This window comes from Leptodactylus fuscus, chromosome 1 (genome assembly GCF_031893055.1).
Source record: "Leptodactylus fuscus isolate aLepFus1 chromosome 1, aLepFus1.hap2, whole genome shotgun sequence".
In the NCBI taxonomy this organism is placed as follows: Eukaryota; Metazoa; Chordata; class Amphibia; order Anura; family Leptodactylidae; genus Leptodactylus; species Leptodactylus fuscus.
Window position 1 is genome coordinate 22,727,118 of NC_134265.1, and position 27,239 is coordinate 22,754,356.

Genomic DNA, 27,239 nt, shown 5'->3' on the forward strand with positions numbered 1-27,239 from the left:
ATGGACAACCCAAGCTTTGAGCTGCAAGAACATGGACTGGAGAGAAACCACTCCAATAAAGTGCTGCAGAAAACCTATTATGTGTGTAAGCATGTAAGTACCAAAACATCCAGCCAAGGGTTTTATCTCGTAGTCCATTTCTTTCTTTCTTTCTTTCTTTCTTTCTTTCTTTCTTTCTTTCTTTCTTTCTTTCTTTCTTTCTTTCTTTCTTTCTTTCTTTCTTTCTTTCTTTCTTTCTTTCTTTCTTTCTTTCTTTCTCTATGTATATCTGCCTAATCTATCATGATGCATAGCTTAGAATTATCAGTCTATCTATCTATCTATCTATCTATCTATCTATCTATCATCTATCTATTATCTATCTATCTATCTATCTATCTATCTATCTCCTATCTATCTATCTATCTATCTATCTCCTATCTATCTATCTATCTATCTATCTATCTATCTATCTATCTCCTATCTATCTATCTATCTATCTATCTATCTATCTATCTATCTGTCTCCTATCTATCTATCTCCTATCTATCTATCTATCTATCTATCTATCTATCTATCTATCTATCTATCTCCCTATCTATGTATCTCCTATCTATCTATCTATCTATCTATCTATCTATCTATCTATTATCTATCTATCTATCTATCTATCTCCTATCTATCTATCTATCTATCTATCTATCTATCTATCTCCTATCTATCTATCTATCTATCTATCTATCTATCTATCTGTCTCCTATCTATCTATCTATCTATCTATCTATCTATCTATCTCCTATCTATCTATCTATCTATCTATCTATCTATCTATCTGTCTCCTATCTATCTATCTATCTATCTATCTATCTATCTATCTTCTATCTATCTATCTATCTGTCTCCTATCTATCTATCTATCTATCTATCTATCTGTCTCCTATCTATCTATCTATCTATCTATCTATCTATCTCCTATCTATCTATCTATCTATCTATCTATCTATCTCCTATCTATCTATCTATCTATCTATCTATCTATCTGTCTCCTATCTATCTATCTATCTATCTATCTCCTATCTATCTATCTATCTATCTATCTATCTATCTATCTATCTCCCTATCTATCTATCTATCTATCTATCTATCTATCTATCTATCTATCTATCACTGTGATTCTTTTGGCGACTCTTCAGCCTACATGACACATGAAAGTGTATTCTCCAGATTTTCTGCACCGATATCCACACTAAAATCTTCACCAATTCTACCTACGGATTTTGTCTTGGATTTATTGAAGATTTTATAGCCATTGTCATCCCTCTCACTCAAATAGATGAAATCTGCACAAACTATTGCCATGCTGCAGATGTTAATGTGACTGTATCAGGCTGCGGATTCTCCATATGCAAATCCATGCAGCATATCCACACGTAATCTGCACCGTGTGCATGTGCCCTTACACTGCCTGGTCTAGGTGTTCAGGGTCTTCGCCATATCTGCCCCATTATCCTAGTGCAGCGCTCTGGTCTATCAGACGTATTAGACATGTCATAGACGTCTTCTCCGGAAATAATAAAGGTTACAGACGGCGCCAGAAGACATCTACAGTGTCAGTATTGTGTGCAGGGGGTATTGCATTAATAACGTTTTGGTTATATGTATCATCCCTTTTGTTTATTGTCCTATAAGACAATCTTGGTAACAAGCTTAAGACTGTAATGTTCTTTAATTAACTTAGAAGCTGCCAAGAAAGCATGATGGCCTATTATACTGAAACCGGGGCTGAGCGGTTCTTGTGGGAATCCTTAAAGCATGGAGGTCCTGGTGCGATACAGATTGATCATGAGATTGGCCCCTTCACCTTCTTGCCTCCTTCTGTTATACTTAATTGTAGTACTGCAGCTACATCCCCCTCCTATCCCTCCTCCATGTGTCCAGTTTTACACTAGATGGATTTTTGGTGTTTGGGGAGGTTCCTGAAAATTTGCAGAGCTTGTAAGCCTTGTTTGGTGTGCTCTGCACCAATCAGATGTTTCCCCTTCATGCTGTTACACCTAAGTAGGATACTGCAGCTACATCCCCCTCCTACCCTTCCTCCTTGGGTTCTGTTTTACACTAGATGGATTCTTGGTGGCTGAAGACATTCCTGAAAATTTTAGAAATCTTGTAAGCTCTATTGTGTGTGTTCTGTGACAATCAGATGTCTCCCCTTTACCTTCTTACCTCTTTCTGTTAGACCTAAATGGGGTACTGCAGCTGCATCCCCCTCCTCCTTTTCTTCTCTGTTTTCAGTTTTATGCTAGATGGATTTTTTTTGGTGACTGAGGAGGTTCCTGAACATTTGAAGTGCCTGTAAGTGCTGTGCTGTGTGCTCTACACCAGTCAGATCTTGCTTCTTCATGCTGTAACACCTGTGGGGTACTGCAGCTACATCCCCCTCCTACCCTTCTGTGTTTGTCTGTTTTTAGTGGCTAACAAGGTTCCTGAAAATTTACAGAGAACTTGCAGGCACTATGCTGTGTGTTTTGAGCCAATCAAATGTCTCCCTATAACTTTTGTGCCTCATGCTGTTACAGATGGGGTACTGCAGCTGCATCCCCCTCCTACCTTTTCTCATGTACAGTAAGAAACTGAGTCATCATCCTTGTTGTAACATGAGTGGATACTTGACACTGTATTATCGTCTGACATGTTACTAAATCTGAACACTTGCGATAACTGTTGTCTTACCAACATTATAAACATGCTCAGGCTGAGTAAAAGGGTTGTCCAGGATTACAAAAACATGGCCTTCCAAAAACAGCGCCACACTTGTATGCAGGTTGGATGTGGTATTGCAGCTCATCCTTATCCACTCAATTCCACAACCTTTGGACAGGTGTGATGCTGTTTCTGAAAGAAAGCCGTCATGTTTTTCTAATCCTAGACAATTCCTTTAAGTAGGAGGTGTCAGTTTGTCATTTAATGCTGAAGGTGGTGGGCGTTCTACTGAATTCACAGTATGAGTGGGGGGCACCAAAGTAACATGACATACAAGGACTCTAGCCAAGTATTATGGATGTCTCTATGTTCTTCCAGCAGGATGAGAAGAAGTCTTGTTCTCTGATGAGAATTTTCTTGGTCTGCTTTCTGGCCTGTCTCATAACCACCGCCATTGGAGTGCTGATTCTGTGTCTGGTTTATCTGGGTCATTACCAAAGAACATCTGAGCTGGTCATGAATCCGTCAGCCCCGGACATAGGCAAAGACCCTCCACAGGCCTCCAGTAATAACACCAATACTGTCGCCGAGCCACGCTTCTACTTCATGAGTCAACTCACTAAGTCCAAGGTAAGGAGACAATCTGGAGACTGAGGGGGCAACAACGTCTAACAGGAACCATTTTGGAAGTAATGGTGGCTTAGGGGTTGTATTTTGAAGATATGGATGAAACCTACTACAGAATCTGTTCTACACAGTCTTCATCTACCTTCTGAGAACAAGAAGTGAAATTATAGAGGGTGTCTCGCCTCAAGTAACTGACAAAAGACCCCGACCCATCTACTAGGGAATGGGACATAGGACACATAATCTTATCTGCCTGGGCCTGGGCTGAGGAACATCAAAGACTTCATTATATTCCAGATATGTCCATAGACAATACATTCCAGACTCGTTGTCACTCTCATATGTTTAACAGTGACATTTTATTTCTTTTGTTTCATTCTTTTCTTTTACTCTCTTCCCTTCTTTTTTTTATTAACTTCTTTCTCTTTCTGCTTTATTACTTATTTACTATGTTTCTTTCTTCCCCTTTTCCTCTTCTTTTTTCCCATTTTTAATCTTTATTTTATCTTTCTCTTTTTATTTCTTTGCTTCTTTCTTTTTCTCCTTCTTTCCTTCTTCATTTTTTTTAACTCCCGTTTTTTTCTTTCTCCTTCCTTCTTTCCTCCCTTCCTTTTCTTTCTTATTTTCTTTCTCCTTCCTTCCTTCCTTCCTTCCTTCCTTCCTTCCTTCCTTCCTTCCTTCCTTCCTTCCTTCCTTCCTTCCTTCTTTCCTCCCTTCCTTTTCTTTCTTTCTTTCTTTCTTTCTTTCTTTCTCTCTCTCTCTTTTCTTCTTCCTTCCTTACTTCCTTTCTTTCCTTCTTTCTTCCTTCCTTTCTCCTTCCTTCCTTCTTTCCTCCCTTGCTTTTCTATCCTTCCCCCTTCCTTCTTTTCTTTTTCTCTATTTCTTTTTCCTTCCTTCCTTTCTTTCCTCTTCCCTCCTTTCATTCTTTCTTTACTTTTTCTTCTTGTTTATCTTCTTACTTTCCTTTTGTATCTATCTTTCTGTCTTTTGCTACTTTCTTCTTCTCTTTTCCCTACTTTTTTCTTTCTTCCTTCTTCTCTTCTTTCTTACTTTCTTTTCTGCTCTCTTTCGTTATTCCCTCTCTTTTGCTTTCTCTTTTTCCTCTCCGTGTAGATGACAGCCTCGCAGGTCTCTCCTGGTCTAGGCTTGAGAAACATTATGTCATAACCTAAGGAAACGCCGGCTGCTTTCTCAATGTTCGTTGTCCTCGTACAAACCTGTGTAATGTTATTTCACTGACTTACAAAAACATTTGTCTCAGATAACTTACATGGAGCCTGAACCTGTTATTTCACTGCCACCAAGGTACGATAGATTGCAAAAGTCTTCCCTGAGCTTCCTGGAAAAGTCCTGCACATGTCAGCTTTCATAGAGGATGGCCGGACTTTTTAGTATTTGGGGCATTGATGAAGTAAATAAAAACCTGAGCAGTAATGGAAATAATTTACTAAATCCGGGTACAAGAGCTGCAATGTAATGTAATGTAATGCTGGACCAGCCAGGCCTGTGGCCAATGTGCTTACAAGCTGGTGCCTGACATTTTTTTTTTTCCATTGGTCCTCATTCCTCCCTTCTGGAATCAGACTGTTTTTCTTTTTCCTTTCCTGTCCACCTTTCTTTTTCTTTCGTTCCCTCTATTTCCTTCTTTTTCTTTTCTAATACTCATCTAATGTTCCCTCTTTCTTCCTTTTTTGATCTTTCTTTCTATCCATCCTTTTCCTTCCTTCTTTCTTTTCCTTTTCCTTCCTTCTTTTCCATTTTTTCTTTCTATCTTTCTTTCTTTCCTTCTTACTTTCTTTCTTTCATTCCTTTCCTTTCTTCCTTCCATCCTTTCTTTCCTTCCTTTTTAATCTTTTTTCTTTATCTTCCTTCCTTCCTTCCTTCCTTCCTTCCTTTCTTTCTTTCTTTCTTTCTTTCTTTCTTTCTTTCTTTCTTTTTTCTTTTTCTTCCTTCTTAATTTCTTTTCCTTCCTTATTTCTTACTTTTCCCCCTTCCTTTATTTCTTTCCTTCTCTCTCTCCCTACCTTCTTTCTTTTCCTGTCTTCCTTCATTATTTCTTTCTCTTCCTCTTCCTTCCTTCCTTCCTTCCTTCCTTCCTTCCTTCCTTCCTTCCTTCCTTCCTTCCTTCCTTCCTTCCTTCCTTTCTCTCTCTCTCATTTCTCTCCTTATTACAAATTTTCTTTCTTTTTCCTCCTCCTTTCTTTCTTGGGTTGCACATGGCCAAATACATGGTGGCTCTTTCCATTCCCATCCTTACAAACATGGGTGGTTAGACCCTTCGGCCCCTTCCAGGTTGTGTTGCTTGTATAAATGCGCATGTTCACACCTCCCTTTGGAAACAGCCAGTCTCAAGGACTACAGGGACCATGCCTGATATTCTGTCCCTTGACCGTACATCATCTAATATTTAGGGTTTTCATTTTCCAGGTTTTTGCATTTGAAGGTGGAGAGATCCAGTGGGCCCGCTACAGAAATGACCCCAAAGACTACACCAATGACAAGGAGATGCAGTTTGGTGTCAGCATCAATCGACATCAATCCAAAATGACTGTAGGGACACTAAAGATCGTCAGTAAAGGCCTGAGGGCCCCGCACTGGCATTTCAATGCCAACGAACATGGCTTCCTGCTGCAGGTAAGGAGAATACAGTCTATGTCATCATCATGGCAGCTACTTATGGTGTATCCCTTAAAGACATGCATGTTGGATCTTTGCCTTTGTAGGGTAAGGCTTGGATTGGTGTAGTAGACGACGGTGGCGTTGTCACCACCTACAACGTTACAGCCGGCCAGGTCATCTTCTTCCCCAAGAACACGCTACACTGGGTGAAGAATGTGGGAGATGAAGATTGTCTTTTCGTCCTCTTCTTCACTACACATGATGAGCTCAGCACTATGGATGTAGATGACGCTTTTTACATGACACCAGAAGATATCGCCTCCAGGTCATTAAAGGTCAGTCGCGAACTTGACACCAAGAAAACCCCCAAATGCTGATAACAGAGCAGAGGAGAAGCTCAGGCAAGATGGCCGCCCCCATAATCATGGACAGAAAATAAAATCTAATAATAATAAAATAAAAAATCTACAATGAAAAAAATAAGAACAAATTAGGAGAAAAAGGCAAAGATTTAATTATCTGATTTTAATGAATAAATGGAAAAAATGGTGACACGTTGCTTTTAAGTCGTTTCCTTGAGGTGACGCTTATCGGCCTCAGTGCTAACCCCTTTAAGCCACAGCTACTGTGTGTATGTAATACAAATGAGCACATTAGTTAATAACTTATATTAATATCTCATTTTTTCCACGTTTTACAGCCAGAAGGTGGCGTAAACTTTATCAGAACCTTTAAGAAACCAAAAGAAGATCAAGCAGTAAATCTCCCCAAAAACTTGGTGGAACTGATCCAAAATGCCAGCTATGTCCAGTCGAATTACACCGATGTCTGGAAGTATTTCTACGACTTGAAAGGTATATACTATGGTCCTATATTAGTTGTATGATATATGCACTATGGGGAGGACAGGATGATTCTGCACACCTGACTGGTACCTGAAGTGCTAGCGTTCCATCCTAGACTATGACTCTGTATTGCCTCCATAGATACATTACTCTTTACTGCGACCATACTCTCCTTTCTCAGAATATGTCCCTTTGACCCCATTATAATAGAGGGTGACGTTCAATGTCTGAGGAATAATACTAGCGTAACTAGGAACGTAACTAGGACCTCGTGGCGAACTTTTGACATACCCCCCTCCCCCCGACTGACACCTGCCGAAGACCCTGACCGACTTCCCCCTGCCTCATAGTGGCCCCTGCACACACTATTATGTACCATAGTGACCCCTACACACTGTATTATGTCCTATAGTGGCCCCTGCACACAGTATTATGCCCCATAGTGGCCCCTGCACACACTATTATGTACCATAGTGACCCCTACACACTGTATTATGTCCTATAGTGGCCCCTGCACACAGTATTATGTCCCATAGTGGCCCCTGCACACAGTATTATACCCCATAGTGGCCCCTACACACAGTATTATGCCCCATAGTGGTCCTTGCACACAGTATTATGCCCCACTGTGGACACCCATGAACAATTATTATACTCTGAAGTCTTTTCAGACCCCAGAGTACAATAATTGGAGACCAAAGGGGGTTACCAACATAAAAACAACGTTACTTACCTATCCCTGGCTCCCCTGCACTCCTCGGTGGTGTCGGCCATCTTCAATGACGTTCGGGACGTCACATGACCCAGGACGCAGGCCCCGGTCATGTGACGTCAGGAAGCGTCACAGAAATAGGCCCGAAGCCTGCCCGGAGAGGTAAGTAGCAGTGTTTTTTATGTTCCCTTACCTCTCCCAGGACTCCGATCATTATACTCGGGGGTCTGAAAAGACCCCTGAGTATAATAATGATGTTTGTGGGGCCCGTGCCACTGCCAGGATCGGTAAGTAAATAGGGCCCCTTACTGTCTGGAGTAACTCCAGTCGATAACGGCCTATTAAGAGAAGAAAAACCGCAGCAGAAGTGGCTGTCGCCGTGCCCCTAATGTCCTGGGTCCTGTGGCAGCCACTACCCCGGTAGTTACGTCACTGCCACCAAGCAATAGTGCCCACTTCAGACTGGCATCTACAATATGTATGGAGTCTGTGGGCTGTCTGTGTAGCTCAGGACAGGTCGGGTACTCTGGAGCGAGAGACAATCTTTATAACTGCTCTCCATTCTGGACAAGAGATGTAGACCCTGAACAGAAGACCCCCCTCTATTAATTCAGTATACCCTACAGGGTGTATGACAATGGGTGCTTTAGCTATTATTCCTGCCCTATATCTAAGACAAGGCATACAAGGTTATGGATTATACATGGAAATGTTCTTGAGACTCTCTGAGGTCGAGGTAACGTGTTGTAATATTTTCTTTCCGGAGCTGCGGATACATTTCTTGGAAAATATTAGAGATGAGCGAACAGTGTTCTATCGAACTCATGTTCGATCGGATATTAGGCTGTTCGGCATGTTCGAATCGAATCGAACACCGCGTGGTAAAGTGCGCCATTACTCGATTCCCCTCCCACCTTCCCTGGCGCCTTTTTTGCTCCAATAACAGCGCAGGGTAGGTGGGACAGGAACTACGACACCGGTGACGTTGAAAAAAGTAGGCAAAACCCATTGGCTGCCGAAAACATGTGACCTCTAATTTAAAAGAACAGCGACGCCCAGCTTCGCGTCATTCTGAGCTTGCAATTCACCGAGGACGGAGGTTTCCGTCCAGCTAGCTAGGGCTTAGATTCTGGGTAGGCAGGGACAGGCTAGGATAGGAAGGAGAAGACAACCAACAGCTCTTGTAAGAGCTAAATTCCAGGGAGAAGCTTGTCAGTGTAACGTGGCACTGACGGGCTCAATCGCCGCAACCCAGCTTTCCCAGGATCCTGAATGGAATACACTGTCAGTGTATTCCCGTATACCCGATATATACCCCGATACCCGTTCCAACGGTGTGCCCCCCCACCTTCACCCCAGAAATACCCTGCAAGTCCCCTAGCAATAGAATTGGGGCTATATACACCCACAATTTTTACTACTGGTATACAGTGCCATTGTCTGACTGGGAATTCAAAGAATATATTGGGAATACAAATACCCTCATTTCTTGCTACTGCCATATAGTGCCAGTTTCTGACTGGTAATTCAAAGAATATATTGGGGTTACGTGCACCCACAATTTTTACTACTGGTATACAGTGCCATTGTCTGACTGGGAATTCAAAGAATATATTGGGAATACAAATACCCTCATTTCTTGCTACTGCCATATAGTGCCAGTGTCTGACTGGGAATTCAAAGAATATATTGGGGTTACGTGCACCCACAATTTTTACTACTGGTATACAGTGCCATTGTCTGACTGGGAATTCAAAGAGTATATTGGGAATACAAATACCCTCATTTCTTGCTACTGCCATATAGTGCCAGTTTCTGACTGGGAATTCAAAGAATATATTGGGGTTACGTGCACCCACAATTTTTACTACTGGTATACAGTGCCATTGTCTGACTGGGAATTCAAAGAGTATATTGGGAATACAAATACCCTCATTTCTTGCTACTGCCATATAGTGCCAGTGTCTGACTGGGAATTCAAAGAATATATTGGGGTTACGTGCACCCACAATTTTTACTACTGGTATACAGTGCCATTGTCTGACTGGGAATTCAAAGAGTATATTGGGAATACAAATACCCTCATTTCTTGCTACTGCCATATAGTGCCAGTTTCTGACTGGGAATTCAAAGAATATATTGGGGTTACGTGCACCCACAATTTTTACTACTGGTATACAGTGCCATTGTCTGACTGGGAATTCAAAGAGTATATTGGGAATACAAATACCCTCATTTCTTGCTACTGCCATATAGTGCCAGTGTCTGACTGGGAATTCAAAGAATATATTGGGGTTACGTGCACCCACAATTTTTACTACTGGTATACAGTGCCATTGTCTGACTGGGAATTCAAAGAGTATATTGGGAATACAAATACCCTCATTTCTTGCTACTGCCATATAGTGCCAGTTTCTGACTGGGAATTCAAAGAATATATTGGGGTTACGTGCACCCACAATTTTTACTACTGGTATACAGTGCCATTGTCTGACTGGGAATTCAAAGAATATATTGGGGTTATAAATACCCTCATTTCTTGCTACTGCCATATAGTGCCAGTTTCTGACTGGGAATTCAAAGAATATATTGGGGTTACGTGCACCCACAATTTTTACTACTGGTATACAGTGCCATTGTCTGACTGGGAATTCAAAGAATATATTGGGGTTATAAATACCCTCATTTCTTGCTACTGCCATATAGTGCCAGTTTCTGACTGGTAATTCAAAGAATATATTGGGGTTACGTGCACCCACAATTTTTACTACTGGTATACAGTGCCATTGTCTGACTGGGAATTCAAAGAGTATATTGGGAATACAAATACCCTCATTTCTTGCTACTGCCATATAGTGCCAGTGTCTGACTGGGAATTCAAAGAATATATTGGGGTTACGTGCACCCACAATTTTTACTACTGGTATACAGTGCCATTGTCTGACTGGGAATTCAAAGAGTATATTGGGAATACAAATACCCTCATTTCTTGCTACTGCCATATAGTGCCAGTTTCTGACTGGGAATTCAAAGAATATATTGGGGTTACGTGCACCCACAATTTTTACTACTGGTATACAGTGCCATTGTCTGACTGGGAATTCAAAGAGTATATTGGGAATACAAATACCCTCATTTCTTGCTACTGCCATATAGTGCCAGTGTCTGACTGGGAATTCAAAGAATATATTGGGGTTACGTGCACCCACAATTTTTACTACTGGTATACAGTGCCATTGTCTGACTGGGAATTCAAAGAGTATATTGGGAATACAAATACCCTCATTTCTTGCTACTGCCATATAGTGCCAGTTTCTGACTGGGAATTCAAAGAATATATTGGGGTTACGTGCACCCACAATTTTTACTACTGGTATACAGTGCCATTGTCTGACTGGGAATTCAAAGAGTATATTGGGAATACAAATACCCTCATTTCTTGCTACTGCCATATAGTGCCAGTGTCTGACTGGGAATTCAAAGAATATATTGGGGTTACGTGCACCCACAATTTTTACTACTGGTATACAGTGCCATTGTCTGACTGGGAATTCAAAGAGTATATTGGGAATACAAATACCCTCATTTCTTGCTACTGCCATATAGTGCCAGTTTCTGACTGGGAATTCAAAGAATATATTGGGGTTACGTGCACCCACAATTTTTACTACTGGTATACAGTGCCATTGTCTGACTGGGAATTCAAAGAGTATATTGGGAATACAAATACCCTCATTTCTTGCTACTGCCATATAGTGCCAGTGTCTGACTGGGAATTCAAAGAATATATTGGGGTTACGTGCACCCACAATTTTTACTACTGGTATACAGTGCCATTGTCTGACTGGGAATTCAAAGAGTATATTGGGAATACAAATACCCTCATTTCTTGCTACTGCCATATAGTGCCAGTTTCTGACTGGGAATTCAAAGAATATATTGGGGTTACGTGCACCCACAATTTTTACTACTGGTATACAGTGCCATTGTCTGACTGGGAATTCAAAGAGTATATTGGGAATACAAATACCCTCATTTCTTGCTACTGCCATATAGTGCCAGTGTCTGACTGGGAATTCAAAGAATATATTGGGGTTACGTGCACCCACAATTTTTACTACTGGTATACAGTGCCAATTTCTAACTAGGAATTCAAAATGCGCAAGGCTCCCGGAAAGGGACGTGGACGAGGCCGTGGGCGAGGTCGGGGGAATGGTTCTGGGGAGCAAGGTAGCAGTGAAGCCACAGGGCGTCCCGTGCCTACTCCTGTGGGGCAGCAAGCATTGCGCCACTCCACAGTGCCAGGGTTGCTTGCCACATTAACTAAACTGCAGGGTACAAACCTTAGTAGGCCCGAGAACCAGGAACAGGTCTTGCAATGGCTGTCAGAGAACGCTTACAGCACATTGTCCAGCAGCCAGTCAGACTCTGCCTCCTCTCCTCCTATTACCCAACAGTCTTGTCTTCCTTCCTCCCAAAATTCCGAAGCTTTACAGAACAATAACCCAAACTGTCCCTGCTCCCCAGAGCTGTTCTCCGCTCCTTTCATTGTCCCTCAACCTGCCTCTCCACGTCACGATTCCACGAACCTAACAGAGGAGCATCTGTATCCAGATGCTCAAACACTAGAGTCTCCTCCATCTCCGTTCGATTTGGTGGTGGATGACCAGCAACCCACCCTCATCGACGATGATGTGACGCAGTTGCCGTCAGGGCATCCAGTTGACCGGCGCATTGTGCGGGAGGAGGAGATGAGACAGGAGTTGGAAGAGGAAGTGGTGGATGATGAGGACACTGACCCGACCTGGACAGGGGGGATGTCAAGCGGGGAAAGTAGTGTGGATGTTGAGGCAGGTGCAGCACCAAAAAGGGTAGCTAGAGGCAGAGGCAGAGGTCAGCAGCTTAGGCGAAGCCAGGCCACACCCGGAATCTCCCAAGATGTTCCAGTTCGTACCCAGCCCCGAAAAACTCCCACCTCGAGGGCACGTTTCTCGAAGGTGTGGAGTTTTTTCAAGGAATGCGCCGAGGACAGATATAGTGTTGTCTGCACAATTTGCCTCTCGAAATTGATTAGGGGCTCTGAGAAGAGCAACCTGTCCACCACTTCAATGCGCCGTCATTTGGAATCCAAGCACTGGAATCAGTGGCAGGCAGCAACGGCAGGACAAAGGCCGACTGCCGTTCACGCCACTGCCACTGCCTCTGCCTCTGCCTCTGCCACTGCCACTGCTGACTGTGCTGGCGATGCACTCCAGAGGACGAGCCAGGACACCACTTCATCTGCCTCCGCCACTTTGTTGACTTCTACCTCATCCTCCCCTGGTCCTGTCTTATCTCCTTCTCCTGCACCATCAAAGGCACCATCAGGCGTTTCTTTACAACAACCCACCATCTCTCAGACATTGGAGCGGCGGCAGAAATACACTGCTAACCACCCACACGCGCAAGCCTTGAACGCCAACATCGCTAAACTGCTGGCCCAGGAGATGTTGGCGTTCCGGCTTGTTGAAACTCCCGCCTTCCTGGACCTGATGGCAACTGCGGCACCTCGCTATGCCGTCCCTAGCCGTCACTACTTCTCCCGGTGTGCCGTCCCCGCCTTGCACCAGCACGTGTCACTCAACATCAGGCGGGCCCTTAGTTCCGCGCTTTGCACAAAGGTCCACTTGACCACCGACGCGTGGACAAGTGCATGCGGACAGGGACGCTACATTTCACTGACGGCACACTGGGTGAATGTAGTTGAGGCTGGGACTGCTTCCCAAACTGGCCCGGTGTACCTCGTCTCCCCGCCTAACATTCCTGGCAGGGACACGAGAAGAACACCCCCCTCCTCCTCCTCCTCCTCTACCGCCTCCTCCTCCGCCACCGCCTCCTCCTCCGCCACCGCCTCCTCCTCCGCTGTTAGATTGACCCCAGCTACGAGTTGGAAACGTTGCAGCACTGGCGTTGGTAGACGTCAGCAGGCTGTGCTGAAGCTGATCAGCTTGGGGGACAGACAGCACACTGCCTCCGAGGTGAGGGATGCCCTCCTCGATGAGACGGCAATATGGTTTGAGCCGCTGCACCTGGGCCCAGGCATGGTCGTTTGTGATAACGGCCGGAACCTGGTAGCAGCTCTGGAGCTTGCCGGACTCCAACATGTTCCATGCCTGGCCCACGTCTTCAACCTAGTGGTGCAACGTTTCCTAAAGAGCTACCCCAATGTTCCAGAGCTACTGGTGAAAGTGCGGCGCATGTGCGCCCACTTTCGCAAGTCGACAGTAGCCGCTGCTAGCTTAAAATCTCTCCAGCAACGCCTGCATGTGCCACAACACCGGCTTTTGTGCGACGTCCCCACACGCTGGAACTCAACGTTTCAGATGTTGAATAGAGTGGTTGAGCAGCAGAGACCTTTGATGGAATACCAGCTACAAAACCCTAGGGTGCCACAAAGTCAGCTGCCTCAGTTTCACATCCATGAGTGGCCATGGATGAGAGACCTTTGTGACATCCTACGGGTCTTTGAGGAGTCCACAAGGAGGGTGAGCTCTGAGGATGCGATGGTGAGCCTTACAATCCCGCTCTTGTGTGTTCTGAGAGAATCCCTGATTGACATCAGGGATAACTCAGATCACACAGAGGAGTTAGGGATAGCATCCGATCCGTCACAGCTGGAGAGTAGGTCCACACATCTGTCCGCTTCACTGCGTTTAATGGAGGAGGAGGAGGAGGAGGAAGAAGAGTTGTCCGATGATGTGATGGTGATACAGGAGGCTTCCGGGCAACTTCGAATCGTCCCATTGTTGCAGCGCGGATGGGTAGACATGGAGGATGAGGAGGAAATGGAGATTGAACTTTCCGGTGGGGCCAGAGGAGTCATGCCAACTAACACTGTGGCAGACATGGCTGAGTTCATGTTGGGGTGCTTTACAACCGACAAGCGTATTGTCAAAATCATGGAGGACAACCAGTACTGGATCTTTGCTATCCTTGACCCCCGGTATAAAAACAACATCTCGTCTTTTATTCCGGTAGAGGGGAGGGCCAATCGCATCAATGCTTGCCACAGGCAATTGGTGCAGAATATGATGGAGATGTTTCCAGCATGTGACGTTGGCGGCAGGGAGGGCAGTTCCTCCAGTAGGCAACCAAGTTCTCACCGGTCCACACAAACGAGGGGCACACTGTCTAAGGTCTGGGACACCTTGATGGCACCCCCTCGCCAAAGTGCCGCCACGGAGGGTCCTAGTGTCACCAGGCGTGAGAAGTATAGGCGCATGTTGCGGGAATACCTTTCCGACCACAGCCCTGTCCTCTCCGACCCCTCTGCGCCCTACACGTATTGGGTGTCGAAGTTGGACCTGTGGCTTGAACTTGCCCTATATGCCTTGGAGGTGCTGTCCTGTCCTGCCGCCAGCGTCCTATCTGAGAGGGTGTTCAGTGCAGCCGGTGGCATCATCACTGACAAGCGCACCCGTCTGTCAGCTGAGAGTGCCGACCGGCTCACTTTGATAAAAATGAACCACCACTGGGTAGAGCCGTCATTTTTGTGCCCACCTGTGTAAAGCACCCCAACATGAAACTCCATGTCTGTACTCAACCTCTCCAATTCCTCCGCATCCTCATACTCATCCACCATAAGCGTTGCACAATTCTGCTAATACTAGGCTCCCTCCACCCTGATTTCCCCCAACTCTGCTGGTTAGAGGCTCCCTCCACCATGAATTTGCCCAAACTGGGCTGTTTAGAGGCTCCCTCCACCATGAATTGGTCCAAACTGGGTTTTTTAGAGGCTCCCTCCACCATGAATTTGCCCAAACTGGGCTGTTTAGAGGCTCCCTCCACCATGAATTGGTCCAAACTGGGCTGGTTAGAGGCTCCCTCCACCATGAATTTCCCAAAACTTGGCTGTTTAGAGGCTCCCTCCACCATGAATTTGCCCAAACTGGGCTGTTTAGAGGCTCCCTCCACCATTAATTGGTCCAAACTGGGCTGGTTAGAGGCTCCCTCCACCATGAATTTGCCCAAACTGGGGTGGTTAGAGGCTCCCTCCACCATTAATTGGTCCAAACTGGGCTGGTTAGAGGCTCCCTCCACCATGAATTTCCCAAAACTTGGCTGTTTAGAGGCTCCCTCCACCATTAATTGGTCCAAACTGGGCTGGTTAGAGGCTCCCTCCACCATGAATTTGCCCAAACTGGGCTGTTTAGAGGCTCCCTCCACCATTAATTGGTCCAAACTGGGCTGGTTAGAGGCTCCCTCCACCATGAATTTGCCCAAACTGGGCTGTTTAGAGGCTCCCTCCACCATGAATTGGTCCAAACTGGGGTGGTTAGAGGCTCCCTCCACCATGAATTGGTCCAAACTGGGGTGGTTAGAGGCTCCCTCCACCATTAATTGGTCCAAACTGGGCTGGTTAGAGGCTCCCTCCACCATGAATTTGCCCAAACTGGGCTGTTTAGAGGCTCCCTCCACCATTAATTGGTCCAAACTGGGCTGGTTAGAGGCTCCCTCCACCATGAATTTGCCCAAACTGGGCTGTTTAGAGGCTCCCTCCACCATGAATTGGTCCAAACTGGGGTGGTTAGAGGCTCCCTCCACCATGAATTGGTCCAAACTGGGGTGGTTAGAGGCTCCCTCCACCATTAATTGGTCCAAACTGGGCTGGTTAGAGGCTCCCTCCACCATTAATTGGTCCAAACTGGGCTGGTTAGAGGCTCCCTCCACCATGAATTTGCCCAAACTGGGGTGGTTAGAGGCTCCCTCCACCATTAATTGGTCCAAACTGGGCTGGTTAGAGGCTCCCTCCACAATTAATTGGTCCAAACTGGGCTAATTAGAGGCTCCCTCCACCATGAATTGGTCCAAACTGGGCTGGTTAGAGGCTCCCTCCACCATGAATTTGCCCAAACTGGGGTGGTTAGAGGCTCCCTCCACCATTAATTGGTCCAAACTGGGCTGGTTAGAGGCTCCCTCCACAATTAATTGGTCCAAACTGGGCTAATTAGAGGCTCCCTCCACCATGAATTGGTCCAAACTGGGTTTTTTAGAGGCTCCCTCCACCATGAATTTGCCCAAACTGGGCTGTTTAGAGGCTCCCTCCACCATGAATTGGTCCAAACTGGGCTGGTTAGAGGCTCCCTCCACCATGAATTTCCCAAAACTTGGCTGTTTAGAGGCTCCCTCCACCATGAATTTGCCCAAACTGGGCTGTTTAGAGGCTCCCTCCACCATTAATTGGTCCAAACTGGGCTGGTTAGAGGCTCCCTCCACCATGAATTTGCCCAAACTGGGGTGGTTAGAGGCTCCCTCCACCATTAATTGGTCCAAACTGGGCTGGTTAGAGGCTCCCTCCACCATGAATTTCCCAAAACTTGGCTGTTTAGAGGCTCCCTCCACCATTAATTGGTCCAAACTGGGCTGGTTAGAGGCTCCCTCCACCATGAATTTGCCCAAACTGGGCTGTTTAGAGGCTCCCTCCACCATTAATTGGTCCAAACTGGGCTGGTTAGAGGCTCCCTCCACCATGAATTTGCCCAAACTGGGCTGTTTAGAGGCTCCCTCCACCATGAATTGGTCCAAACTGGGGTGGTTAGAGGCTCCCTCCACCATGAATTGGTCCAAACTGGGGTGGTTAGAGGCTCCCTCCACCATTAATTGGTCCAAACTGGGCTGGTTAGAGGCTCCCTCCACCTTGAATTTCCCAAAACTTGGCTGTTTAGAGGCTCCCTCCACCATTAATTGGTCCAAACTGGGCTGGTTAGAGGCTCCCTCCACCATGAATTTGCCCAAACTGGGCTGTTTAGAGGCTCCCTCCACCATGAATTTGCCCAAACTGGGCTGTTTAGAGGCTCCCTCCACCATGAATTGGTCCAAACTGGGCTGGTTAGAGGCTCCCTCCACCATGAATTTCCCAAAACTTGGCTGTTTAGAGGCTCCCTCCACCATTAATTGGTCCAAACTGGGCTGGTTAGAGGCTCCCTCCACCATGAATTTGCCCAAACTGGGGTGGTTAGAGGCTCCCTCCACCATTAATTGGTCCAAACTGGGCTGGTTAGAGGCTCCCTCCACCATTAATTGGTCCAAACTGGGCTAATTAGAGGCTCCCTCCACCATGAATTGGTCCAAACTGGGTTTTTTAGAGGCTCCCTCCACCATGAATTTGCCCAAACTGGGCTGTTTAGAGGCTCCCTCCACCATGAATTGGTCCAAACTGGGCTGGTTAGAGGCTCCCTCCACCATGAATTGGTCCAAACTGGGCTGGTTAGAGGCTCCCTCCACCATGAATTTCCCAAAACTTGGCTGTTTAGAGGCTCCCTCCACCATTAATTGGTCCAAACTGGGCTGGTTAGAGGCTCCCTCCACCATGAATTGGTCCAAACTGGGGTTTTTAGAGGCTCCCTCCACCATGAATTGGTCCAAACTGGGGTTTTTAGAGTCTCCCTCCACCATGAATTGGTCCAAACTGGGGTTTTTAGAGTCTCCCTCCACCATGAATTGGTCCAAACTGGGGTTTTTAGAGGCTCCCTCCACCATGAATTTGCCCAAACTCTGCTGGTTAGAGGCTCAATCCACCCTGATTTTCAAAACAAATGTTGGTGCCAACCTCAACTTACTACAAGGGCCAAATTCACTGCTGGTGACAAGCTCTCCTCACTGCAAGTGCCAAATACACATGTTTCAAGGTGTTTTCCTACTGTCAGAGAGGTGGTATTGAGTGTGTAAAGTGTGTAGTTGTTAGGCTGTGATGTTGGGGTAATAGAGGGTCTTTGGTGTGTTAGATGCCCCCAGACATGCTTCCCCTGCTGTCCCAGTGTCATTCCAGAGGTGTTGGCATCATTTCCTGGGGTGTCATAGTGGACTTGGTGACCCTCCAGACACGGATTTGGGTTTCCCCCTTAACGAGTATCTGTTCCCCATAGACTATAATGGGGTTCGAAACCCGTTCGAACACACGAACATTGAGCGGCTGTTCGAATCGAATTTCGAACCTCGAACATTTTAGTGTTCGCTCATCTCTAGAAAATATGAATGTTACTCTTTTCCTTGATGAAAATAAGCAGATGTTGGTTTATTTCGTGTAAGATTGTCTCATTTTTCAAGAAAATGCTGACATACCTTCTATACGGGCGGCAGTGGTATAGAAACTGACCCTCAACAACCTAAAAGTGAGGCGCGATGAAACTGTTTCTCCTTACTTTACCTTTATGGTCGGAGTAAGCAGCTCATACATATAGGTGTACATTCTCAAGATTTCCTCCATCTTTTCTGGAAAGTTGGGTGACATCCAACATGACCATCATTACATCTCCCATAAGACTTTCCCAGACTCCCAACAAATCTAGCTAACCTAGTAAAAGCTGCACTCCAGCTCCAATGTCACTTTGTTCTAGCAGTTTGACCTCCACCATCTCAATATCTTTACATATTTTCCATTGATTCTGGCACAGTTGGAATTTTTTTTCTAGCTCTCACCGTTCCCGAGCAATCAGTGCATCTATTTTTGGTGCCTGATATTCAAACTAGACTCTCTAATACCAAGTGGGTGGTGTCAGGCAAGAACTGGGATTGGGCGGGATTCTAAGCTCAGGCTATGATTGGAGCTCTGAGTCACACCCCCTTGCATGCTCCTGCCTGATACCACCCACTAGACATTGGAGAGTCTAGTTAACGTATCAGACACTAAAACTAACATCAGCTCAGGAATGGAAGGTGCTAGAGAAAAAATTCCAACTGTGCCAGAATCAGCAAAGAGGAGCCTATTGAAGGATGAAAAGACTTTAAGCATACCTCCCAACCGTCCCGATTTCCACGGGACATTCATGATTTCGGATTTCTGATATCGGTCCCGGTTGGAGGGAGGTATGTCCCGATTTCAACTCAGATCTGCGTCCAGAGGACGCAGATCTGAGTTGAACACATACGCTGCTAAAGCAAGGAGCTGTCACAGCTCAGCTCCTTGCTTCGCTGCTGCACGCCGGCTACTGGCTGTGTAGTCGCGATGTGATGACGTCACATTGCGCCTACAACTGTGTGCGAGAGAGAGAGAGGCGCGCAGAGTGCGGCGGGAGAACGAGGAGAAGGAAAGTGTAATGTGTACACTGAGGTGGAACGTGAAACTGGGGGCAGATGAAGGAGAGGACGGCATGACACTGGGGGCAGAGATGTGGGGACATGAATCTGGGGGCAGAGATTGGGGGACATGAATCTGGGGGCAGAGATGGAGGGGACATGAATCTGGGGGCAGAGATGGGGGACATGAATCTGGGGCAGAGATGTGGGGACATGAATCTGGGGGCAGAGACGGAGGGACATGAATCTGGGGGCAGAGATGTGGAGACATGAATTTGGGGGCAGAGATGGAGAGGACATGAATCTTGGAGCAGAGATGGGGGGACATGAATCTGGGGCAGAGATGGAGGGGACATGAATCTGGGGGCAGAGATGGGGGGACATGAATCTGGGGCAGAGATGGAGGGGACATGAATCTGGGGGCAGAGATGGAGGGGACATGAATCTGGGGGCAGAGATGGGGGGACATGAATCTGGGGGCAGAGATGGGGGACATGAATCTGGGGGCAGAGATGTGGGGACATGAATCTGGGGGCAGAGATGGAGAGGACATGAATCTGGGGGCAGAGATGGAGAGGACATGAATCTGGGGGCAGAGATGGAGGAGACATGAATCTGGGTACAGAGATGGGGGGACATGAATCTGGGGCAGAGATGTGGGGACATGAATCTGGGGGCAGAGATGGAGAGGACATGAATCTTGGAGCAGAGATGGGGGGACATGAATCTGGGGGCAGAAATGGAGAGGACATGAATCTGGGGGCAGAGATGGAGGAGACATGAATCTGGGTACAGAGATGGGGGGACATGAATCTGGGGCAGAGATGTGGGGACATGAATCTGGGGGCAGAGATGGAGAGGACATGAATCTTGGAGCAGAGATGGGGGGACATGAATCTGGGGGCAGAAATGGGGGGGAAATGAAACTGGGGGCAGAGATGGGGGGACATGAATCTGGGGACAGAGATGGAGGGGACATGAATCTGGGGACAGAGATGGAGGGGACATGAATCTGGGGACAGAGATGGAGGGGGGACATGAAACTGGGGGCAGATGAAGGGTGTATATGAAACTGGGGGAGAGATAGAGGGGGGACATATAATTTATGGGTGAATGTAGGAGGATTATACTATGTGCGGGCACATGAAAAATTAATAAGAATGGGCGGAGTCAACACAAAAGTGGGCGGGGCTAAATTTGCCGCGCCGCGCTCCACACATTTTGTCCCTCTTTCAGTTCTTCAAAAGTTGGGAGGTATGCTTTGAGTTGGTAGAGAAATGTCACCAGCATTTGTCTTGACTCTACCGTATTTTGCGGACTATAAGGCGCACCGGACTATAAGGCGCATTACCCATGAGCGCCTTATAGTCCTGCCTAGGTCCATATATAAGGCGCACCGGACTACAAGGCGCAGCGCTGTCCGGTGCGCCTTATATGATTGAAAGCGGCGGCCGGCAGACTTTGCCGGCGGCCGCTTAACCCCCCGCGTGCCAGCCGCTTCTATTCATTTCAATGGTACGCTTCCATTGAAATGAATGGAAGCGCTCGGCACACGAGGAGTTAAAGAACTTCCTTCTTGATCACGTCGGAATAATCTCCTTACCTTTTTACCATAGCCAGCGCCGCCTTCTTCCGCAGCTCCGTCTCTGTCTTCTTTGGGCCTCATGGATGACGCATGCGCAGTCGGCTCTAACAGGCTCTCGCAGCCAGAGCCGACTGCGCATGCGTCATCCATGAGGCCCAAAGAAGACGACACGGAAGGCGCGAACACAGCTCAGGGAGAAGGCGGCGCTGGCTATGGGAAAGGTAAGAGACGAATAGTCTTTTAAGGCTATTCCGACGTGGTTAGGGGGAAGAGGTTCTTTTAATGGTAGAATCTAGAGTTGAGCGAGTACTGTTCGGATCGGCTGATCCGAACAGTACTCGCTCATCTCTAGTAGAATCTCTTTAAGCAGCGGCCGCCGGCAAAGTCTGCATGCCGCTTCCATACATTACAATGAGAGCGCGCTATTCAAATAGTTAGAGATGAACGAATACTATTTGAATAGCGCGCTCCCATTGTAATGTATGGAAGCGGCATGCAGACTTTGTCGGCGGCCGCCACTTAACTCCTCGCGTGCCGCCGCTTAACTCCTCGCGTGCCGCCGCTTCAAGCCTTATATAAGGCGCACCGGACTATAAGGCGCACTTTCGATTTCTGAGGAAATCGAAGTATTTTATGTGCGCCTTATAGTCCGGAAAATACGGTATATTGTATACAACATATAAATAGTATTTCCAGGGGGTGCGAGGGGCCGCAAGTACTAACAGGAACACTTGAAGGTGGACAGAAGAATAAGGGCATGAGACTGGACCATATTGAAGGATTTAACATTACTATACATCAGTCATTGCACGTCTTCAGTGCATGTGTGACCAAATTTACACATGTTAGGTGTAGGTTTTGATGCAGATTTTATTGCAGACGTGTTTCAGATTCTACTTTATCTCGAGAAGACCACAATATGGGCCTTCAACTGAATTGGCTTGTTATAGATTAGAATCCACAACAAAATCATATGATTAAGGTTTTACTCAATAAGAACAGCCCTTTAAGTGTTGGAGTCAATACCAGTATGATACTGGGAGGCGCTAACATCTTACATCCTGAATGGGAGTTAATGGATAAATACCCATGTGGGCCCTAATGCATCCTTGGCCCCAGGACAAATGCTAATTTTGGACTATGGAAATTATTATAGACGCTGGAACCATTGCTTGTGTATCAGCTCATGTAGATATGTTTGGTACATTTCAGGGTCTAAGGAGTTTGTCTTCCCTGGAGGAATCATCCAGTGGGCTCGATATCGCAGAAATGGGAATGGCCTTAATAATACCGAGAAAATCTACAGTGAATCTGTCAATTCTGTAAGTGCTACACTGCATGGCATCATCTTTCATATAGGGTGGGTCAGGGGTTAACAAAGGCAGTCCTAGTAATATCCCTGGTGGTCTAGTGGGTTAAAAGTTAATATCGATCTGGGGTGATAATGGAGATAATACTTTAATCATAGTGGTCTAGGGTATTTTTGGGTTATTATATGTTTTCCATGGTGGTCTAGGGTGAATATGGTTCAATCCACATTATCCATAAAATATACGTTATCCAAGCAAATTGTCTTGCTTTGCAGCACGCTGACACCCTTACCCTTGGCACCCTCCGAATAAAATCAAATGGTCTGAGACAGCCACATTTCCATTTCAATGCACATGAGATGGGCTACGTCATCAGTGGATGTGGCCAGGTAAGTGTTGTGGGGGAGTTAGCACGGTAGAAGCCGCGGTGTGGACCCGACCAGTCAAGACAGGGACACAAAATATGCAGCAAACTGGTTTATTTAGAAAGAAACAGGAAAATAAATAAACCTTGACTTCAGGCACAAATGAGCAAAGCAAAATGTAAAAGTAAAACAAATCCTGCTCGTCCGAGCACTAACTAAACAGAAGTACTAACCTAACTATACCTGTGTCTTACTACCAGCCACGCGAAAAACACAAGCACAAATTAGTCTCAACGGACTCAGGGTTACAGGACAGACTCAGCCACCTCCTCCCTTCCTGGATCAGCCCTGAATTGCAGGCTCTGCATTCCTTTATGGGCCAGTAACGAGCCGAGGACCCAAACCTGGGGCTGAAACCTAACCCAAACCCGCCCTGAACCACACATATGTCAGGAATCTGGAGATGATATAGCAGGACTCCAGCACTTTGCCTTTCTTCTTCTCACAGTGTCCATACAACACAGTAATGATTATATAATGATTATCATTTATATAGCGCCAACATATTCTGTAGCACTTTACAGGTGGGGGTGGGAAGGTGCATATACGGAGAATCATATGTTACAAAGTATTCCGTTTTTAAAGTTTCAGTACCAAAGTATTCAAAGTTTCAGTGTCATATGGTGGCCAATGTAGTCACAGATACTGCTTTAATGCCCCTCCCCTTTAAGTCGCTCCACCTCTCCTAGTAAATAAAATGAAATGTTATAAATTTGTACATAAAAACAGATAGTACTGCCTTTCTGCCTCTCCCTGTAAATAATGTAGAAACAAATAGAACTGCCTCTCTGCTTCTCCCTGTACATAACATAGTAAAAGGTAGTACTATCTGCCTGCCTCTACCCCTGTACATAACATAGAAACAGATAGTACTGCCTCCATGACTCTCCCCGTACATAACATAGAAACAGATAGTACTGCCTCCATTACTCTCCCTGTACATAACATAGAAACAGATAGTACTGCCTCCATGTCTCTCCCTGTACATAACATAGAAACAGATAGTACTGCTTCCATGACTCTCCCTGTACATAACATAGAAACAGATAGTACTGCCTTTCTGCCTCTCCCTGTAAATAATGTAGAAACAGATAGTACTGCCTTCCTGTCTCTCCCTGTACATAACATAGATACAGATAGTACTGCCTCAATGACTCTGCCTGTACATAACATGGAAACAGATAGTACTGCCTCAATGACTCTCCCTGTACATAACATAGAAACAGATAGTACTGCCTCAATGACTCTGCCTGTACATAACATGGAAACAGATAGTACTGCCTCAATGACTCTCCCTGTACATAACATAGAAACAGATAGTACTGCCTCCATGTCTCTCCCTGTACATAACATAGGAACAGATAGTACTGCCTCCATGACTCTCCCTGTACATAACATAGGAACAGATAGTACTGCCTCCATAACATTCCCTGTACATAACATGGAAACAGATATTACTGCCTCCATGACTCTTCCTGTACATAACATGGAAACACATAGTACTGCCTCCATGACTCTGCCTGTACATAATATGGAAACAGATAGTACTGCCTCCATGTCTCTGCCTCTACATAACATAGAAACAGATAGTACTGCCTCCATGACTCTCCCTGTATATAACATGGAAACAGATAGTACTGCCTCCATGACTCTCCCTGTATATAACATGGAAACAGATAGTACTGCCTCCATGACTCTCCCTGTATATAACATGGAAACAGATAGTACTGCCTCCATGTCTCTCCCTGCACATAACATGTAAACAGATAGTACTGCCTCCATGACTCTCCCTGTACATAACATAGAAACAGATAGTACTGCCTCCATGTCTCTCCCTGTACATAACATAGGAACAGATAGTACTGCCTCCATGACTCTCCCTGTACATAACATAGATACAGATAGTACTGCCTCCATGACTCTCCCTGTACCTAATATAGAAACAGATAGTACTGCCTCCATGTCTCTCCCTGTACATAACATAGAAACAGATAGTACTGCCTCCATGACTCTGCCTGTACATAACATAGGAACAGATAGTACTGCCTTCCTGCCTCTCCCTGTACATAACATAGAAACAGATAGTACTTCCTCAATGTCTCTCCCTGTACATAACATAGAAACAGATAGTACTGCCTCCATGTCTCTCCCTGTACATAACATAGGAACAGATAGTACTGCCTCCATGACTCTCCCTGTACATAACATAGAAACAGATAGTACTGCCTCCATTACTCTCCCTGTACATAACATAGAAACAGATAGTACTGCCTCCATGTCTCTCCCTGTACATAACATAGAAACAGATAGTACTGCTTCCATGACTCTCCCTGTACATAACATAGAAACAGATAGTACTGCCTTTCTGCCTCTCCCTGTAAATAATGTAGAAACAGATAGTATTGCCTTCCTGTCTCTCCCTGTACATAACATAGATACAGATAGTACTGCCTCCATGACTCTCCCTGTACATAACATAGAAACAGATAGTACTGCCTCCATGACTCTCCCTGTATATAACATGGAAACACATAGTACTGCCTCCATGTCTCTCCCTGCACATAACATGTAAACAGATAGTACTGCCTCCATGACTCTCCCTGTACATAACATAGAAACAGATAGTACTGCCTCCATGTCTCTCCCTGCACATAACATGTAAACAGATAGTACTGCCTCCATGACTCTCCCTGTACATAACATAGAAACAGATAGTACTGCCTCCATGTCTCTCCCTGTACATAACATAGGAACAGATAGTACTGCCTCCATGACTCTCCCTGTACATAACATAGATACAGATAGTACTGCCTTTCTGCCTCTCCCTGTAAATAATGTAGAAACAGATAGTACTGCCTCCATGACTCTCCCTGTACATAACATAGAAACAGATAGTACTGCCTTCCTGTCTCTCCCTGTACATAACATAGATACAGATAGTACTGCTTCCATGACTCTCCCTGTACCTAATATAGAAACAAATAGTACTGCCTCCATGTCTCTCCCTGTACATAACATAGAAACAGATAGTACTGCCTCATGACTCTGCCTGTACATAACATAAAAACAGATAGTACTGCCTCCATGACTCTCCCTGTACATAACATAGGAACAGATAGTACTGCCTTCCTGCCTCTCCCTGTACATAACATAGAAACAGATAGTACTGCCTCAATGTCTCTCCCTGTACATAACATAGAAACAGATAGTGCTGCCTCCATGACTCTCCCTGTACATAACATAGAAACAGATAGTACTGCCTCCATGTCTCTCCCTGTACATAACATAGGAACAGATAGTACTGCCTCCATGACTCTCCCTGTACATAACATAGAAACAGATAGTACTGCCTCCATGTCTCTCCCTGTACATAACATAGGAACAGATAGTACTGCCTCCATGACTCTCCCTGTACATAACATAGAAACAGATAGTACTGCCTCCATGACTCTCCCTGTACATAACATAGAAACAGATAGTACTGCCTCCATGTCTCTCCCTGTACATAACATAGGAACAGATAGTACTGCCTCCATGACTCTCCCTGTACATAACATAGAAACAGATAGTACTGCCTCCATGTCTCTCCCTGTACATAACATAGGAACAGATAGTACTGCCTCCATGTCTCTCCCTGTACATAACATAGAAACAGATATTACTGCCTCCATGTCTCTCCCTGTACATAACATGGAAACAAATAGTACTGCCTCCATGACTCTCCCTATACCTAATATAGAAACAGATAGTACTGCCTCCATGACTCTCCCTGTATATAACATGGAAACAGATAGTACTGCCTCCATGACTCTCCCTGTATATAAAATGGAAACAGATAGTACTGCCTCCATGTCTCTCCCTGTACATAACATAGAAACAGATAGTACTGCCTCCATGTCTCTCCCTGTACATAACATGGAAACAGATAGTACTGCCTCCATGACTCTCCCTGTAAATACATAAGCTCAAGGGTATATTTTCCTTTCCTCAGATTGGAATCGTTGGTGACAAACCGGTCCAAGACTTCAGGGTTGACATTGGCGATGTGTTTTTTTTCCCTATTGGAACCCAGCATTACATCAAAAGCATATGTGATGAAGATCTGTTCATGATTTTGGCCTTCAGTACCGGAAACCAGGTGCGGTATTATTATACGTCTTATCTTACGGTATGTTTTATGGTTTTCTACTGCCACCTATGTATGACCTACGAAATGTCTTCACGTATTTCTGCAGCTGGAAACGCTAGACATGGATGATTATTTCCACGCGACCCCCGACCACATCCTCGCACAGCTGTTCTTAAAGAAACAGGGAGAATTTCAGAAGATTCCAAAGTTTGCAGAAGATCAAGCGGTGAATTTGCCATAAACCTTGTTACCCAT

The 27,239-nt window shown here is 45.6% G+C and overlaps 1 protein-coding gene across 1 annotated transcript; it reads left to right on the top strand.

Moving 5' to 3' along the window:
- Window positions 1-27,239, top strand: DYNAP (dynactin associated protein). Its single transcript, XM_075262371.1, has 9 exons — window positions 1-93; window positions 3,060-3,308; window positions 5,733-5,939; window positions 6,029-6,259; window positions 6,625-6,778; window positions 22,333-22,442; window positions 22,706-22,819; window positions 26,847-26,993; window positions 27,091-27,239. Exons 1-9 carry the CDS (start codon window positions 1-3, stop codon window positions 27,223-27,225), a joined length of 1,440 nt encoding a protein of 479 aa, XP_075118472.1. The 3' UTR covers window positions 27,226-27,239.